At 40.0% G+C, this 20,437-nt stretch overlaps 1 protein-coding gene across 4 annotated transcripts in view; it reads right to left on the bottom strand.

Annotated features, from left to right (window-relative positions):
- The window catches only part of ADCY8 (adenylate cyclase 8), a 262,821-nt gene that overhangs the window by 110,434 nt on the left and 131,950 nt on the right, over positions 1-20,437 (bottom strand). For all 4 annotated transcript variants that reach the window (XM_016959871.4, XM_016959870.4, XM_016959869.4 and 1 more), the window contains exons 6-7: positions 20,037-20,195; positions 14,117-14,387 (exon numbers count right to left, since the gene is read on the bottom strand). In XM_016959871.4, coding sequence (XP_016815360.1) covers positions 14,117-14,387; positions 20,037-20,195 — 430 coding nt within the window. The remainder of the gene's footprint in view (positions 1-14,116; positions 14,388-20,036; positions 20,196-20,437) is intronic.

Below are 20,437 nucleotides of genomic sequence, written 5' to 3' on the forward strand. Positions count from 1 at the left end.
GGAAAAGACCTAGAGAGAACGCCAGGCTCAGCAATCTCAAGGCACAGCTGTGAAGCTTCTGTCTTTCATGCTGAGATGTCCTAACTTTTCCCAAAGACTCTGCTTGTTTTCAGTTTCAGGCTGGAATCTTCATTCAGAAGTAGGTAGGGCCAGTAGTTTCCCCAACCTATTCTTGGAGCACGCTTCCATTACCCCTGTGGCAGCATGTTTCTGTGCCTAACTTGGAAGCCTCTGTACCTCTATTTTAAACTTGATGCCTGCAGCCTTTGGGTTGTGGAAAAGGCAGAGGTTCCACCTTTCAGTTCTTATGAACTTCCTATGTCCTACAAGACACAGGAAAAACAGTGAGCCTAAGTAAGGGTACCCCAACAGTGCACATTACAGTGATTCTTTCTCTACTGTTTGTTAAAATGCCAACCCAACCCCTGGAAGAGAAGGCTTCTACTTTAAAAAGAGTCATTTTGTGTTCTTTTTTTGACAGATTATAATAATATACAATTATGTGGTACATTGTGATATGATATACGAATAAGTTGTACAATGATTAGATTAACCTAGTTAATATACCCATCATCTTAAATACTTATCATTTATTCTTCTTAAGAAAGCTCATACCTTGGGAAAGCTTCAAGGTGATCTAGTCTACAATGGTTTGCATTGAGGACCTCAGGGAGGAGAATGCTTGTTATGTTTGAAAATGGCACAATTTTTTTCTCTCAAATCTGGGAATGGGGAGATATGAGATGAAATATTTTCCTAGTAAGAAAATGCTAAGTGGTATTTGAGTAAACATTGACTTGGGGAGCCCTTGATAAAATATCCACATGAGATCTCCAAGACCCTGTCTTATAACAAGTTTTCCTTCTTATGGGAGTGGAGGTGCTAGTGAATAGGACCATTTCCCATAAGCAAGGTATCTTAGTTAAGATTGTTGCAACTTTTCTTGTCTATACTAAGAGAAAATGAAACAGTACAGCCAAGTGATCTGTTTGATGCTTTTTTAGTTAGAAATCATGCTTACTTTTCCTTTTATTTTTTGAATATTTACGTCACTGTAATCTGTTTTCCAAGAAAAGCAAATGAATGTTTAACGAGATCTTATTGTCGGAGAAGGTCGGTGGGATTCTGCTATGGAAAGCGGTTTAAGTAATTTTCATAATAGTCTCATAGCTTCTGCCCCAGGAAATGATATAACAAGGGTCAGAATGTCCATTCTGTTGCAATAATAGCCTAGACATTTCTAATAAGCCCACTGTAGGATTTCAGCACCCCTCTGCTGTCTGGTTTCCCAGTTATGAGTAAACAATGTCAGTCTGGGGCTCAGGTCATTTGGGAAATCATTGCTTCCCATCTTTAGGCAGAATTGGAAGTTTCCGACTATTGTCTGGATGCTAACTTTGATAGGGATGAAGGGATCTGTGACATCCTTTGATTGACTTTTGTTCCTTGGTGTCCTGAAATTTCAGTCTATGATGAAGAAAATAAAACAATGACAAGGCAGGTGCCCCGACTCTGGCTGATACCACACTAGGCACTTACTCATTTGCTACTCATTGGAACCCCACAACCTCACTCTTGGCCTTTCAACTAATATTGGTAAACTGGAGCATGAAAACAGTTTAATCATTTGGGGGTTTAGGTCCCAGGATATCCAAGCACAATGCTAGGCTGTCTTCCTGGTGTGCTTTGCCTGGCATTAAATGCCTCACCTCTCGCTTCAGTTCAACCTACTCCTGGGTCATGGCTTTAGACACAGATGTACTCTCCTGGTTCTCTTGAGATGTGATGTGGGCAAGTGGTCCGCTGTGGCTTCTCTCCAGGTTCAACCACAATTCCCCGTGATTGGGCAGAGTTCTCAGTATAAGAAGACTGAGACCTCACAGAGGGAATTACCAACATTCTGGATTTTGTCCCTTAGACCTGGCCTAAGGAATCCAGCCAGGTTAACTTGGGTCAAGTGGGGTCTGACAATGATTCCCTCCTGCCTGAGAAGCTTGCCTGACTCTATTCCACCAATCTATTAGGTAATCCTAGATGCTTGCCTCTGATATTATTCTTTGAGCTCCTTAAAAAGAAGATTCTCATCTCAGTTTGGGAAATGTGATTATGTCTGAGACATTACACACTTGGGTCATTTTTATAAAATCAAAAAATGTTGTTAAACTTCTGCAGAATTGGCGGAAACAGAACTTGGCACACTCATTTAGATCCGACCACTTTGACGCCACATGATTTGAGGCAAATTGTCAATTGAATTGAATTTTTAGCTTTTTAAGTATCACATCCGTAGTAATGTGTGGAACAGATATGCAAACTCCAGCACGGACTTCATCTCGAGATTAGGGATGGTGTAAGTGCTGGGATAAGGTACGATCTAGGAATGGAGGCAAGATTTCTGCCAGGATTCACATGGGACTCACAAGTAGGGGAGAGAGAAACTGAAACATTGGTGGTTTGTTCATAGGGCCAGAGGGTAGGTGTGAATTGAAATATCTCCTAGCACTGAATTAGCTGGGTTGAAATGTCATTGGCTGTAGTTGGTGAGATGACCACTATCCCATTGACTGAATGACCTTGGGTTGGCAACCTGGAGAATTTTAGCTCAGCAAATGAATAAACAAACATATATCCAGACCTAAGTTACTCCATTTTCTTGTGAACATCAAAGATGTGGATTTTTTACAGGTGTCAATACCATGGGGAGAAGAAGGTGTGTGTGTGTGTGTGTGTGTGTGTGTGCATGTTTATATGTGTGTGTGTGCATGTTTATGTGTGTGTTTGTGGGTGTGCAAGTTTATGTGTGTGTCCATGTTTATGTGTGTGTGTTTGTGGGTGTGCATGTTTGTGTGTGTGCATGTTTATGCGTGTGTGTGTTTGTGGGTGTGCAAGTTTATGTGTGTGTCCATGTTTATGTGTGTGTTTGTGGGTGTGCATGTTTGTGTGTGTGCATGTTTATGCGTGTGTGTGTTTGTGGGTGTGCATGTTTGTGTGTTTTGGGGTGTGCATGTTTATGTGTGTGTTTGCGGGTGTGCATGTTTGTGTGTGTGCATGTTTGTGTGTGTGGTTGTGGTTGTGTTTTCTTAATAGAAATTTTGAGAAAATTGAAATAGAATTATTTAAATGTTTAGCTTTGAAAGTTCAGAAGTAACTTTTAATTTAGGCAGATGAAAAACTTACACATCTTGGGTTGCTGATAAATTGCTCATGTTTGGTGTTTTAAATTTCTCAGTATGAGTTTTTTCAGACCACTCTTATACAATTTACTAATCACATGTAGTTATTGATGCTTTCCTTAATTTAATTCCAATGGAGCAACAAATTACTGACCTTCAAGAATCCAATATCTCTTACTTTTCACCAGTTGTGTCAGGACAAAACTGGGAAAAGAAGAAACCATCTATGTTAGAGCTACATTGCTACCTCTTTGGGGTTGTGCCTGCTACTTCCTTTTACCCTAACTTTCCCAACACACACATTTCTATAAGAATGGTATAATTGGTTTAGCTTTTCTGGTTTTTTATTATCCCGAGTGTTTATTTCCAGGCTTATCACTTATGAGTGGTCCTGTGTTTAAGTTTTCCCCAGACATGAAGTCCAGAGTGGGTGATACTGCATACAATGTATCCAAAGTCCTTACTATCTCACAGTGTGACATGATTCTTTAGGGGACTAAAGGTAACATAAAAGTCACACAGTGGGAAGAGACACTGCCAAATCTAGTGGTGCATAACCTGAAATTCACAACAGTAGTTTGGGAATCCTTGAGATAGAAGAGGACCTTGCAAAAACTTCCATCCATACTGTATGCTTACTTAAGATAAGCCACTGTAAGTCTCTTTTGACACAAGGGGAAGTAAAAAGAAGTACATATATAAGTACCGTGGCTGTTCAGGCTAACAAAAATATCCGTTATCTTTTCTCTGGCTAGAATTCAGTCACCTTAGAATGGGAAGACCCATGTGTTTGTGTAGAGCAGGAAAACTGATGGGTCAGGGCACATGTAAAATTACTTGAAAAATGGGAATAAAAATTCACTCACATCAAATGCAATTTTGCTTGGAAAGAAAAACTTTCCTCGATATGAACTGCGCTGTGTCAAACAATAAAAGTTATACTTGGTGGCAAAGAGATGAGAGCAATCCTGGTGTAGCTCAATGAAGAGATTTTACATTGAAGGATCTGAGCCCAGTCCTTGGCAAAGTGAACACCAAGAATGATAGAAAATAAATCCCACTTCTTTGTTTTCAAATTGAGGAAATAAGTCAGGGGAAAAGAATCCAGATTTTTGCTTTTACTCTTCCTACCTATCTTCTCATATTTAAAATATCATACATTTCCACCTTGACATATTTAAAGTGCTATACGTTTATTGGGTCTTGTTTGTCAGCCCTCAGTTTTATGACTCCCCAAACAATGACTCAATATCTCATAAAACAAGAGTCCAATTCGTTTGTGTAGAAAAGTTTTAGCAGGTTATCAGCCATGGGAGTAACCGTGGCTGCATGATGTATGCTTGACAACCTAAATGTGTATTTTTCAGGTCTGTGGTTCTACATAAGCCTCAGTCCTATCTCTACCTTTATCTCTTCTTCCTTAGTCTACCCCAGGAACTTCAGAGAAAGGAAGGATGATGAGTCAAAGCAAATGGATCCAATTGCCTACTTAATCCATTCAATGTTCTCTGGAAGGCTTCAAATCCACTTGTCTTTTGAAACAGAGTGAAAAAGCAGACCCCACTAATGATTCTCCCTGGCTGAACTCAGCAGCTATCCTCAGATTCAGAGCTAAGGACAGCCTGGGGAGTTTTATTGTCAGAAAAAGCCATGTTACTGGAAGAATGCAGCTTGACTTCAGGAAAATTTCCAAAGATTTCCATGTTCTTGACCCTAAGTCTGCAGATGTCTTATCTAATAAACATCAAAACTTAATCTGATGTTAAAATGGTTAAAAAAATTACCTGTGGGGAAAAATATGCCTGTGATTCTCTGCATATTTATATTGAATATGGACAATTAGATATCCTGTAACTTATCACAGAAGCAGTTACCTCTGAAAACACACCTTTCTAAAGATCAAGATTCAATATTTCAGGTGTTTTTAGGGGGAGGAATTTCAGGTCAGAATTCCCTGTAGGAAAAGAGAAATCTGTGCTTTGGTCTTGAGCAAAGAAACTCAGGCTGAGATGGTGGACTTGCTTTTTCTCCCGTTCTAAGGTCTTGTTCCCTCATTCTTGGCTTAATTCCTGCTTGCCTGTAGATCTCAGCTTAAGGTATTTCCTGATTAACTCAGATCAATTTTCCCTCATCTACTACTCTACTACTCTGTCCTGCAATAATTGTAACAATGTTCACAGTGAGCCTGCTGACCTCTTAGTAGCACCATCAAACTAAGCTCCGGAGTGCTTGCCCCACCTTCATCTCTATCCCCAGATCCTAGAACTTTACTGGCAAATTGTAGTTTCTCAGAAAGCTGTTGATAAATGCATGGCTGAATGAATGAATGAACAAATAAGCATCTTGATAGGATTGCCTTTCTTAAGCTGAATGATAAAAGTAAGATGAGTTTGAATTTAAAGAATGTATTTTTTTGCACGCCTTCATATTCACAAAAAAGAGGCTTGCCCCTTAGTTTGAATCCACCTTTTAGGGGCAGAAACAAGAACGAAAGAAATCAAATCCCAGGGAACAATATCACTCAATAAGAGAACATAATGACCATGGTGAAAACAGGACCTTAAAAGCAGGCAAAGTGTGATGATGTCTGTAATGATGTTTGGGTGTTTATCTACATAAAATCATAAGTTATGCTTAGAGAAAAGGGTAAATCTCATTCCCTAGTTAGGTAAGATTTTACCTCAAATACTTTTAAATTTTTTTTTCTTTAACTCCTGTTGCTGAATTTGGTATTCATGTTTTAAGACGGTTCACCAGGATAAGCGTAGCTGTTACCCTACAGTAAGATAACTGTAAACAGTGGATGTCCCCATGGCTTCCTGGTAAATTATTTATGGATGGTAGAATTCTGAAGTGTATGTGGCTCACCAGTATGGCCACAGTCTTGGAGCCTGTGTCTGAGGTAGGGAAACTGAATAGGGCAATGTCAGAGCTGAAAGGAATTGTTGGATCATCCAGTCCAGTTTTGCTATTGTTCAAATGAGGACACCGAGCCTTGGAGGGGAGAAGGGGTTGCCCAAGGTCTCTTAGTAGCAACTGGACAAATCTGACTCCAACTCAGTTCTGCTTAGTTTCTATTCAGGCCCTTCCACTATCATATGTGCAAATTTCGATTCCTGCAGAGATTTACTCAAAGATCACAAGACTCACAGTCTACAGAATTAACCAGTTCACTCTGAGGAGCCTGAGGCTCAGCATTGGATCCACAAGGAGGTTTCAATCAGGACAGCGATCAGATGAGAATTCTTCCTTTTCTTCTAATAAATACAGAGAACAGGATCTAAGAAAAGTCCCAGCTGGAATTGGTGAAGATATAGTAACCTAAATATATTCTTTGACCGTGTTCACCAGCCCAGCCAGCCCCCACTGACTTCACATTTCCTTTTCTTCTGGTCTCAACATTTGCCAACTCAAGTGGGACTAAATCAAATTGTTGTTTGTTTGTTTTTACTACTAGGCACATGTGAGAGGCTGCCTAGTGTTGCCTTGTTCCAGGCAAACAATCATCATGCGAGGACACTCAGGCAATGAGATCCTTCTTGGTTGGGTAGGATTTCCAAAATTTAGCTGGAGCAGAATCTGGTCATTTCCTGATGTTTTCATTTAAAATTTCTAAATAGCCGTGGTGAGCAAGTGACCCACATATATGAGAGGGTGAATACATGTACACACACATACACACCTCACATATACATACACATATACATACACACCACACACATACACACACACCACACACATATACACACATACCCCACACATACATACACACCACACACACACATATATACACACTACACACACACCACACCCACATACACATATACATACACACCACACACACATATATACACACTACACACACCACACATACATAAACGTATACATACACACTACACACACATATATACACACTACACACACCACATCACACATGCACATATACACACATCACACACACATATATATACACCACACACACCACACCACACATACATACAAATATACATACACACCACACACACCACACCACACATACATACACATAGACATACACACCACACACACATACACACCACACACATACATACACAGCACACACACATATATACACACAACACACACACCACACATACATACACATATACATACACACCACACACACACATATATACACACTGCACACACACACCACACATACATATACATATACATACACACACATATACATACACACCATACACACACATATATACACACTACACACACACACCACACACATACACATATACATACACACCACACATATATACACACTACACACACACACCACACCACACATACATACACATATACATACACACCACATACATATATATACACTACACACAGACACACCACACCACACATACATACACATATATATACACACCACACACACATATATACACACTACACACACACCACACCACACATACATACACATATACATACACACCACACACATATACACACTACACACATACACCACATCACACATACCTACACGTATACACACATCACACACATACACACCATGCACATATATCACATACATATCATACATATATACACATACCACACATACATACACTACACACACATACATACACCACACACACACCACATTCCTACCACACATAGAGATATACTTGTACACAACACACACAGCCACACATGGAAAGCAAATATGCTTCATTGCCTGGAATACAGATAAACATCCACTAGGTCACCAACACTGACAGGAGTAGAGAGCTATACACATGTTTATACACACCCCACACCTATACACATCACACACACATATACATACCACTCACATACACACACCTCACATCATATGCACATACACACATCACACACATACAACACATGCAACATACACATACATACCACACATACATCCATATATACACACATCTCACACACACCATACCACACATGTATACATATATCACACCACATACACAGCAAACATACACAATACACATATAAACACCACACACATACACCACATACATACCGTACACACATATACATGCACACTACACATATACACACCATGTACAAATACACATAACACACACCACACCACACCACACACATATTCACACACACTACACACACAACACACACAAATACTCACTCACCTTCTGAGACTGACAGATGACCTGAAAACAAGGTAGAAGATGACACCCAGCATATATCTTCAGGCCACAAAGAGGGAAGCAGTGTGAACTGATGGAAAGCATGGGGCTTTTTGAGTCAGATATATGGGGCTCTAATTCCATCTCTGTTATTTACCAGCTATGTGTCCTTCAGGGAATTAATCAATTCTCTCTGAATCCCAATTTTCCCATTTGTGAAGTAGGCACATCAACTTACCCTATAAGGTTGGTGTGAGAATTAGGTGGAAAAACATGTGCACACCACTCCCGACATGCTACCTGTCCCAAAGCTCTCTACTCCTGTCAGTGTTGGTGACCTTGTGGATGTTTATCTATATTCCAGGCAATGAAGTGTGTTTGCTCTCCATTTGTTACATGGAGATAGAAATTCCATCTGTGTTTATAATCCTCATGGGAAACACATTAATTTCAAGATAACAAAAATGCCTCAAATCAGTCTATTGCATAGAAATGACTAAAACATACAATGGAGGTACCAGTTGTGTACTTTTCTCCATGTGACTCTTTCAAAAGGCCTAGCGGAGTAACAGAAACATGCCTGGATTCTCAGGCTGTAATAAATGTGAAAGGGATGGGTGGGATGAAGATGATTCCACAACATACGGAAACAAATTCCAGGCTCTGAAAAGCGGCCTTGCTTCTCAAAGAGTAGCCTCAGTTCTATTGGCATATCACTTGTCATAAAAATCCAGTTAAAATGATTCATATCCTTCACACAATACATTTTTATAGCTACATAGAAACCTTTGGTATCTTCTTGAAAATCTGAAGTCTAAGATGGATCTTTTTTCTGCTAAGTCTACTCTTGTCCCGACAGTCCATTCTTCACAGGCAGCCAAAGTGATCCCTTAAAAATCTAATTGAGATCACATCACTGGCCCGCTTATACCCTTTCTATCACTTCTCCTGGAATAAGATACATCAACAAAGCTTGCAGGACGGAGGTCCCAGCCCCTTCAGCTCCATCTGTTACTCCTTTTCCCTGCTCACTATGCTCTAGCCACTTGGGCCTTTTTGCTGTTCTAACACACTAAACTCTTTTCTACCTCAGGGTGTCTGCACTGCTTTTCCTCTGTTTAGAATGCTCTTTTCCTGCTTATTTGCATGAGAGTCCTTTTAGCACTCATATTAAATCTTTAGAGAGACTTTCTCTGACAATGCCTTCTGTATGCTATATACTCCCTGGTCATATCTCTCTATTTCCTTCATTACACTTATATGTTTTGATTAATTGTCTGCATTCCTCGCTCCTTTGAAATGTAAGCTCCTGGGCTGGGTGCAGTGGCTCAAGCCTGTAATCCCAGAACTTTGGGAGTCTGAGGCGAGTGCATCATTTGAGGTCAGGAGTTCGTGATCAGCCTGGCCAACATGGTGAAATCCCATCTCTGCTAAAATTACAAAAATTAGCCAAGGGTGCTGGCACACACCGGTAATCTCAGCTACTTAAGAGGCTGAGTTGGGAGAATCACTGGAACCCGGGAGGCGGAGGTTGCAGTGAGCCGAGATCGCGCCATTGCACTCCAGCCTGGGCGACAGAGTGAAATTCCGTCTCAAAAAAAAAAAAAAAAAAAAGAAAAGAAAAGAAACATAAGCTCCTGGAGGACAGGGATTCATTACTGGATCCTCAGTATGTAGTACACTTGAGTATCTGTTAAATAACAGAATGAACAATAACTCAAGCCCAGATATAGATTTTACTCAGAGCATACAGCAGAAAAGGAAAATATAACCTTTACGATAAGAATCCTGTTCTTATCTTCCTTTCATTTGCAATGTTGTCTTTCAACTGAGAGATTCAATGTCCGTGTTGATAACTCATTTAATAATCTAGCCTTGAACTTCCTGGATATTCTCCCCCATATGTGAAATTTTTCACTTTTGATCTACTTCAATCATCTCCTTCTACTTTTTAACTCTTAAGTTCCAATAGTCCACCTGTGATCATAAACTTCTTGCCTTCTAGTTTCCTTACTTTCATTTCACCTGGAAACTCAAGGCATGGGGGGTCTCACTGGGATCTGAGTCAGGGTTCAGGAAACCAAGGCATCAAATTAAGAGGCAGAACATCTGCACCTGTCAAGGGCCAGGGATATAAAAGGGCATGGGTGTTCAGGATGTCCAAGAGCAAAACTTGGATACCAGAATGGGGTCAAACCAACAATTTTAACCCAAATGGATACAGATACAGGGGCAGACAAGACACAGCATCAAAACCAAGGGAGTATGGTCAGGCAGACAGAAACTGGAAGACTCACATAAGGGGCCAGAGATAATTATTAGTGATTTTCATTGCTCCTCCAAGCCATTTACAAACTACTGAAATGGGTAGAGGGAAGGGAACAGGGGTGGAACTGGAGTTCTTGGAAACCCAGAGCCACCTCTTACCAATTATGATGACCTGGCTTCTGACTCTACCATCTCACCAGATCTGCCTCTTGCCAATGATGTCCTTCAATCGAGTTCCAATAGGCAGCTATCAGTCTTCATCTTCCTGGGCCTCTTGTCTCCATTTGACTTTGCTGATGGCCCCTTCCTTCTTAAAATGCCATACTCTAGGCTTCTGTGACACCACATTCCCTAGTTCTCTTCTGACCACTTTGACTGTTTCTTCTCTGTCTCTGCCAAGGAATACTAATCTTTCACCTTCCAACTTGTGCTCCTCAAGGTCTGCTTGTGTCTTCTTGTTCCTTAATTTTACAGATTCTCAACAGTGATCTCTTTCACTGCCATGTCTTCTACTAACACCAAAATTCTCGTGACTATGAATACCAAATTCACATCCCTTGCACAGTTCTTTTATGCCTGAGTTTCAGAAATGTGTGCTCACTCTCCCTGGATTTTTCCCAGACACTTCAAGCTCCACATGTCCCAAAGAGAATTCCTAGTCTTCCTCACACAATCTCCTATTCCAGTACTGCTTATTTTAGTTGGAAGTTCTATCATCCACGCAGTTCCAAGCAAAAAATCTAGAATTCAAACTTGACTGATTCCTCTCCCTCACTACCCATATCTATCATTTAATTCACTTATTCAACAAACTTTAATCAAGCCCTGTGATTTGCCAGGTATTGTTCTAATTGTGGGCTAAATTGTGGTAAGTGAAACGGATATAATTTCTATCTTCATTAAGAATATAAACCACTGGCTGACTTTGTCTCTAAAGTGATTTTTTTCCCCCATCCCTCCTCTTTTTTTTTTTTTTACTAGCAGTAGTTGGCTTGTAATAGATGCTCAATTAATCCTTATTGAATGAATGAATACATGAGGATGTAACTATCTGAACATCTGCTATCTACATAGCACAGAATATGACACAGCAATTTGATGCCATTAAACATATTTCTAAGCACATATTATGAATGAATAGAAGCCAAAACATCTGGCCAATTTAGCTGGAATACCCCCGGTGAAGCATTAGTATGCTTTATCTGTGTTATGCAAACACTCAGATGGTCGGGGCTTCCGTGGAATCGACTGGGTGTTTTGGCAAAGCATAGGCTCAGCCAGACCAGTCTTGATCTCTTCCAGGGACAAATTATGTCTCTGAATTGCACATATGGCTCACTGACTTCTAGAGTTAGGCATAAGTACAAACATTGAATACTTGTGACTGTTTTAATTGGCTCAGTAATTTCCAAAATATTATTGGTGGCACGCGGTTATTCATGAATATCAGCACACATTCACTTGCTCTTCAGTCTGAAGGCATCAAAATGAATTCAGATTTTTCATGCTAAAGATGGCACAGATGGGTTACATCCAGGCAAAACTTGGGCATTAAAAAAATACACGGTATGGTTAAACAACACTAACAATCTCTAGGTAATAATGACATCTCTTATAACAGGTATTTGGTGACATCAGGAAATATCTTTAGGAAATCAGCAAATAAATATTTCAAGCATTCCTATACAATTTAACCACATCAATCAACTATAGAATAAAACCAAGAACCTCCACCTCCCTCTTCTTGGCTCTCAGTTATTAGTAGCAAGTTCATGTACAATACAGATTAGAACATTAAGGAATTATCTTAATTCCTACAATCAGCTTAACTGGAGAGAGATTTTTCAAAAATAAAGACAAAACAAAAACTAAAACTGAGAGAGAGAACTTTATGCTGAGGTATTCAGGATGAGGCATGCATTTCTTTCTCTTTAAATAATCAGCATACAGACCCAAGCTAACAATAGGCAAAAGCAGCAGAGAGGGCACTGTCAGCTGGTCATGCACCCACTCCAGGAAGTATATAACACCATTATTTTATAAAACAGCAAACTGTACCATGCACACCAACTCAGAGATGGAAAGAACCTAGGCATTGCAATCAGTTATGACTTGTGTGGGCATAATAATTTTGGGGGGAAATTAAACACTCACAAAAGAGCTGTCAAAGACCTAAGGGTCAACTCTTGCAAGGCATGCAGCCTAGGTTCAACCTGCAGCTTTTCCCAGTGGAATCTGGCCCATGCATTTTCTCATAGTTTTTCCCCCACAGATCCAGAAAGAAACCAAAGATAGCCTAGTCTCAGAGTGCCCCATCAAACTTTCAAATGCAGAAGAAAGAGGGGAGACTTTCAGCATTTTAACCTTTCCATTTAAAATTTTTTTAGGCAGACAGATTTTTCTTATCTATAAGTTAATGAGAAATGTTGAGGTCTATGGAATTTAAAAATTAACCCTTATATGTCTTCATAAAACTCCAGACACTATTGGCTGGGTACTTCATGGTACTCTCAGCTTCTGCTTGGTCGAGGATCTTATCAGAAACTGTCAGATAACTGTCAGATAAGTGTTATATATTGGCTATTTTTATTTCTTTCTCCAAAAATGTATAGTACAGTCACATCATTGAACTTATGTGAATTCAACTAAATGTGCTGTGTCTAAGAGGTTAAAGGGAAAATCCATGTTAGAGCAGGTAATTTTGCCATGGCTCCAAGCAAGCATTCTGGGAGAACAGAATCTCTGTGTCCACCTTGGTTCTCAACCTGGCTCAGCCTCAGTTCTCCAAGTGCCTCTTGGAGTCTGAGCATCTCATTGGGTTTACTGTGATTTCAATATTTGAATAAATAATTTAAAAAGAATTTTGGTTATTGGTGATCTACTCCTTATGTACTGACTTAGTAGCCCTGTCCTTCATAGAAGATGCAAATCCATGCTATATAAAAATAGAATCATGTGGGTGGCTTTGAAATTGCATGATCCTCCTGAACTCCCTAACTCTAGGCATCGCTTGGTGCCCCTTTCCTATTTCCAAATCAGCAATGCCCTCCTGATTTTGAATCTCAGAGGGTGACACAGAACTGATGATGGCCAGCTACTGAAAAAGAGGCATTCCCATGTACTTGATCCTCCCCTTTAGTTTAATAACAGAGGGTTTATTTTTTCCAACATGAGTGCTTTTTTTTTTTTTGGTAAAATTACAATTCAGCTTCACATAATATTTATTTTTAGCTAGGTTACAAAAAAAAAAAAAAAAAAAAGAGAGAGAGAGAGGGTGTTAGGAACCCTCTGGCATTTCCGGCATTTCCTGAAATTGCATATGAGGTTAATTCTGTCCTGAGGAGACACAGAGATAGTTTGATCATTTGCAATTATGGTGTTCATTGGAGAAAAGGTTAAAGATGAATCAGTTTTCTCTGAGGCGTCTGGATTGGAGATGCACACGAGCATGCATTCATGGCCAAGCAGAAGGAGGAAGAGAGGACTTACATTCTGTTTCCCCACGATATTATCAAAGGGCAGTTCAGGGCTCCAGGATCCTTCAGTGAATGTGGCCCCACTGTTTCTCTGGTCTGAGGAGCTCACTGACTCCTTGACGATGTCTTCAGGCAAGGACAGCAGACTGTCCTCAGGCTGCTTAATTAAGTAAGTTTCGATATTATGCTTCCTCAGGAATTCATTCCTCTCTTTACCATGACCCTCTTCCACGTTATAGTCACCGTCGAGACAGTCCAGCGTGGCTTTGGAAATGTGAATCCTCCTGTGTGTAGAAGGCATAGGTCATTACACACTCCTGATGTTGCCTGCAAAGGCTATATTTTTTTTGACCTGAACAAAACCAACACCAGGGTTACACATGGGTATTATTAGGACATGTCCTCAGGGACAATACTTGTCTTCCTAAAAAGTAGAAAGAATAAAAGAAAATAGAAGCATAAATTCATGAGCACAGTATCACAGACATCGTTCCAAGAGACACTGCTGCCTCTGATAAAATACAGCCCTTCTGAGCCACACCTAAGCACATCTTTTGGCTTATGATTGTCAGCCTGATCCCAGCAAACTTTACAAAACAGTGATTTTTTTTTTCAGTAGTGTTGATTATATTGGAAAAACAAGTGCTGTAAATGTTTCTGAACCCCAGTGGCAATCATTATCCAAATCACCATGCAAAAACAGTTCTTTCATCATCTTGGAAGCTGTCCTATCATTTCAATCTTCATGTATTTGTAACTTGTTTCTCCAACTTGTCTATATTCTTCTCAAGGGTGATTCTGATAAGTCCATAGGGCTGCACTGAGGGTCCTTTGGGAAAACCACTGTGGGGTACAATTTCCCCTATAACATGTATATTATAAGGAGCAAAGAACAAAGCTGTGGACATGTGCAGGCTGGCAGCTGGCTGGGCTCACTCACAAGTGAAGTGACTCATGGCTGCACAATTGTCAACCACTGTAGCTCATGACTCAGGCTTCTTTTTTAGCAAAATAACATATGACATCAGGGCCTTGAGGATCAAACTTGATTCATGGAAATTTCACATGGTAAATTCTTCTGGGGAAGAGTTTTTCTGTCCTCATAACTGTCTAACTCAATCATACTACTTATTGTGTTATAGTGTGGTCTGGGTAGACTAGCAAGGTAAGGTGGTTACAAACATGGACTTCGTTGCTAGATCTCCTGGGTTCAAACCCTAGCTCTGCCGCTTGCCAGCTGAGAGATCTTGGGCAAATTACTTAGCCTTTCTATCAGTCCATTTTCTTACCCATAATATGGGAAACATAATAGCACCTATCTCTGACGATCATTGTGATTATTCTACAGGTTGGTTTGTGTAAGGTAGTCAAAACAGTGCATGGTACAACATATACACTATAAAAGCAAATATGTAAGTTATTAAGAGTATTCTAAAAAATGCCATTGTCATCATATTACTGTTGTGTATTCCATGCCTTCTCAAGGCTTACAGAAGACTATTGCCAGGCCTTCTGAATAAGGCCTCCAAGCTTTCATTCTCTGGCTCTGTCACTTCAAAGTTCATTTTCTGACCCTCCTCTAATATAGCTCTCCTACGCTCTCTCCAGCTATTCAAGTAATTGGCAATTCTCCAGATTCAATGTGCTATTTGGTGCTTACTAACAATTTCCTACTGTCCAATTCAGCTCAAAAGTCATTTTCCTAAGTTTACTTTAGTATTCATTTGAATGAAAGAATGCTTAATATTTTGATTGGCTTTTGGAATGCTAAGAACAATATATCCAAGTAAACAGAAAAGTTTAAAAAAAAAATTTTAGAGTGGCTTTTAAAAATGCATTGTAGTGGCTCATTCTGAGGAAGCCGAGACTGGTGAATTGCTGGAGCTCAGGAGTTTGAGACCAGCCTGGGCAACATGACAAAACACCATCTCTACAAAAAAATACAAAAGTTAGCTGGGCGTGGTGGTGCATGCCTGTAGTCCCAGCTACTTGAGAGGCTGAGGTGGGAAGATCGCTTGAGCCCAGACAGTTGAAGCTATAGTGAGCCGAGATCATGCCACTGCACTTCATTCTGGAGGACAAAGTGAGACCCTGTCTTAGAAAAAATAAATAAATTCATTAATTAAATAAAATGCAGTTTACTTTTAGTATTAGCTCTGCTACTCCCTCTCATCCTTCTAACCCATTCTGCTAAATCCCTCCTTACAGAAAGAATAGTTCATTGCAAAGAACATGTGAAAAACCAGAAACTACAAACAATCATTTCTGATAATTTAAGGCATGTTCTCCACATCTTCCACATAAATATCTTGATTGATTTCAAGTGCAAGATGTTAAAAATAAATGTGTGAAAGATGTTTTCACTCTCTTGAGAAATGTGCTGAATAAATACAAAATATTCCCAAGATGCATTTTGTTAATACATATGAACTCAATAATATTGACCTGGGAGAATAACAGATCGTTTGGCCTTCCATGAAATGGAAGTCCCCATCCGCTTTCTCAGATGAATCTGAGTTAAGACTGGAAGCTTACCTTTTCTCCTAGACAAAATGAACCTGGTAGGAGGGTTTTCTAAAGTACCATGGTTGATTTTCTTTTAAGATAATTAAGTTACATATCAACCCCTTTTAGCATTTCTCTGGATTCTATTTCTATTATTCTGCTGTCAGCATGCAGGGGGACAAATACTTCCATGTATTAAATCAATATTATGTTTTCACTAGTGAAAGAGATCCTTGCCTTCACTGATTCTTCTGCTGAAGTGCTAATCAATATACACTTAAATGTTTTGGTAGAAACTGGGTTTTAGATGTTTCTTTTCATCCTTGCTACTAACTTCAGCTTTGGGGTAAGACATTTGCAGATGAGATTCTGAAGATTGCATTTCTTTCTAAGGAAATATGTCAGTTTTCAGGCATTTCTTTCTAAGGAAATGTGTCAAGTAAACTTGGCATTTTCTGATAAATTTTAATGCTAGGATATAATAAAAGTAGTCATGATACTAAATTAAGACCTAACAATTGTGTAACTCTTGTTTTGCATAAATGTTATCTAGTAGCCAAAGGTGTTACTGTGTGCCCCATGGATTATCTCTTATAATTTCCGTTCTTTCAACAACCTTAGGTATTAGACATTTCTTTGTCTCCTTTTGCAGATGCTGAAACTGGCCCAGAAGTAACAAGTACATATTTGGCCCCAAATCATATTAGTGGTTAGTGGCAGTGCTGCATTGAGACAAGAACTTTTACTTTCAGTGTCTCTCTACCACCCTGGAACTGTATTATATGGTAACTACTACTACCACAACCACAATAAATATTTACTGAGTACAGGACAAAGGACTTTATATGCATTATTTCATTTAACACAAGTTCAAAAATGGTGATCTTCATGGTGTGGTACTAAGGCCAGCAGTTCCTATCAGGAACTGGTAGAAAGCATCATCTTGAGTTCCATGCCAGACATACTGAACCAGAAACTCGGCGGTGGGGCCCAGCAAGCTATGGTTTAATAAACTCTCGGGTAATTCCAAGGCTGAGGTTTGAGAACCATTCTTCTAGAAACCCAAGGCTCAGTGGTGTTAAAGAAGAAGACAATAAAAAAGTGGAAAAATATAAAACAATATCAAACCATGGTGAGTCTGGAGTCCCGTTTTGACATTCCTGCATTTTGCACATTGACAACATCCCATGGCTAAGCAGAGATGGATACTGAATAGAAGACTAGACTACGTGCTTTATAAGCACTATCATATTTGAAACTACATTTTTAAGGCGGATAATGTTTTCAGTCCAAACTTACAGTGAAGAAACTGGGAAGGGCATGAAGTACTTGCCACGATCTTCCAGCCTTCATAACTGGTAAGTAGTAAACCCACGGTTCAGACTCATGACTCATGATATTAAAAATAAGGGTGTGAAAGATGATTTAAACTCAGTCACTTTTCTGTTTCTTTTTACAAATTATTTTATTCGTTTCTTTTCTTTTTCAACTTTTATTTTAGAATCAGGTGGTATATGTGCAGGTTTGTTACAAAGCATATTGTATGATGCTGAGGTTCGGGGTAAGAAGGAACCCTCACACAGGTAGTGAACATACTACCCAACAGGTAGTTTCTCGTCCCTTGTCCCACTCTCTCCCTTCTCCCTCTAGCAGGCCCCAGTGTCTATTCTCGTCTTTATGTCCATATGTACTCAATGTTTAGCTCCCACTTAGAAGTGAGAACATGTGGTGTTGGGTTTTCTGTTTCTGCATTATTTAAATTAAGATAATTTCTTTCAGCTGCATCCATGTTGCTGCAAAGGACATGATGTCATTCCTTTTTATGGCTTCGTAGTATTGCATGGTGATGTGCTGATTTAAACTTGGTCACTCTTCTGTTTCTTAATGTTATTGAGAACAATAGCTAAACTGGCTTCCAGATATCAAAGCAGTATCTTACAAACCCCCAAAGCATCTTCTAAGGTTTGCAAAAGGAATCTATTGAGTATATGGGCAATTCCCCATTTGGTGATGCTTTTAAGATACAGGCCTGGAAACACAGATGAATTGGCTATCTTGTTTGTCTAAATTCAGCAGGTAGTTACTTGTGGGAAAATCCTAAAGAATGGAAAGATTTAAGAAACCCAGCAGTGACATATCAGACCTTCCTCAATTCTAAACCTGTCTGGCAAACAGCCATGACACACCACATAGAGCGAAGGATCCCCATAAGAATAGTAACTGACCTGGGGTGTCCCTGCACAGTGTACAAAAAAAAGTGCTTCATACCCATTGCCTGAGATAATCTTCAGAGGAGACCTGTGAGGTGGATTATGTCCATTATAGCAGATGAGAGAACAAACTCTCATGGAGGAGGAAAATAAGTTCACAGGTAGCAAATCATAAGTAGTAGTATCTCTCTTCCTGCAGTGAAGAAAGTTGGACTCAGAAGTTAAGCACTGGCCTGAGATCACACAGGTAGAGTGATGCAAGCCAAGTTCACACTAAAATCACACGCCAGGTGCTGTGCATGCTTTACATAACTTGCTGAAGATAATAGAGTTTAGCAAGGGGCAGAGTGGGAATCCTAGTTACTCTGATTCCACCTCTTGTTGTCTTTTTCCCCCATGATAACATATTACTTGATATTAAACATAGTTTGCAAGGAGTGATGGCACATACCAGAGAAATCTGTGACTCCAAGGGCAGTTCTAGGGGGTAGGAAAAGGAATATGTGGAAGTGCTCTCTCTCTCTCTCTTTCTCTATCTCCATCCATCCATCCATCCATCCATCCATCCATCCATCATCTTTAAGAAAGAGAGGCTGCAGAAAATCACACTGGCTCACATATATCTGAGATCTTATTAGGTCCAATCTGTGTAAACAGAATCTTGATACAACTTTTCAAGACTTACCTTAGTTGCAGTGGCCTTTGCAGACTACTAGCACCTTTGGGGATCCTATGTCAACCAATCTTGACAGCCAAATTTGAAACGTTGAGTTTCTAAGGAAGAGCCTGATTTCCTCACTGAGTCCTAGATCATGCATGGAAAGTCAGTAGGTCTTAATCCTGGCTGCCCATTACAATTCACTGAAGAACTTAAAATAGATTCTGCACAGATTCTGCTTTAAATAAACTGGCACGGGGTCTGGACACTAGTATTTTTTAAATGTTCCTTTGGAGATTCAAATGTGCAGCCAAGTCTAAGGACCAATGCTGTGCAGGGCAGAGACCCGAACACCTCAGTGTTATTCCACATCCTTGTTGCCTCTGATGCATTTTACTAGATTTTGGAAGCTAATAGTTGTATGATGTTTCAGTGTCTGGTCTCCTTCCAAATAATTGCTTCCTAGACCTAACCCTGAATTTCTGTACACAGGAAACCCACTGTCACAAAATAAGCCAATGACAACCGTTAAGCATGAAAAGGGCTTTGCTTTATCTTACCCGGGGATTCCTCCAGATTCGAGTTTGTTTGCAATATCCACATCCCAAGACCAGACATCAAACTGCCACTTCCTGAGTCCCAAAACACCGCACAGCACCGAGCCTGAGTGGATTCCAATCCTCATGTCAACATCATGTTTTGTCCTTGACCGCACATACCTGTTGACATAGGGGAGACACATGTATAAGACCAGAGTGGGCATCGTTGGCTCTGCACTTTCTTTTCTTTTTTTTTTTTTTGAGACGGAGTTTCGCTCTGTCGCCCAGGCTGGAGTGCAATGGAGCTGCAACCTCTGCCTCCCGGGTTCACGCCATTCTCCTGCCTCAGCCTTGATGGTTTCGATCTGACCTCGTGATCCTCCCGCCTCGGCCTTGCAAAGTGCTGGGATTACAGGCGTGAG

This window comes from Pan troglodytes, chromosome 7, assembly GCF_028858775.2.
Source record: "Pan troglodytes isolate AG18354 chromosome 7, NHGRI_mPanTro3-v2.0_pri, whole genome shotgun sequence".
In the NCBI taxonomy this organism is placed as follows: Eukaryota; Metazoa; Chordata; class Mammalia; order Primates; family Hominidae; genus Pan; species Pan troglodytes.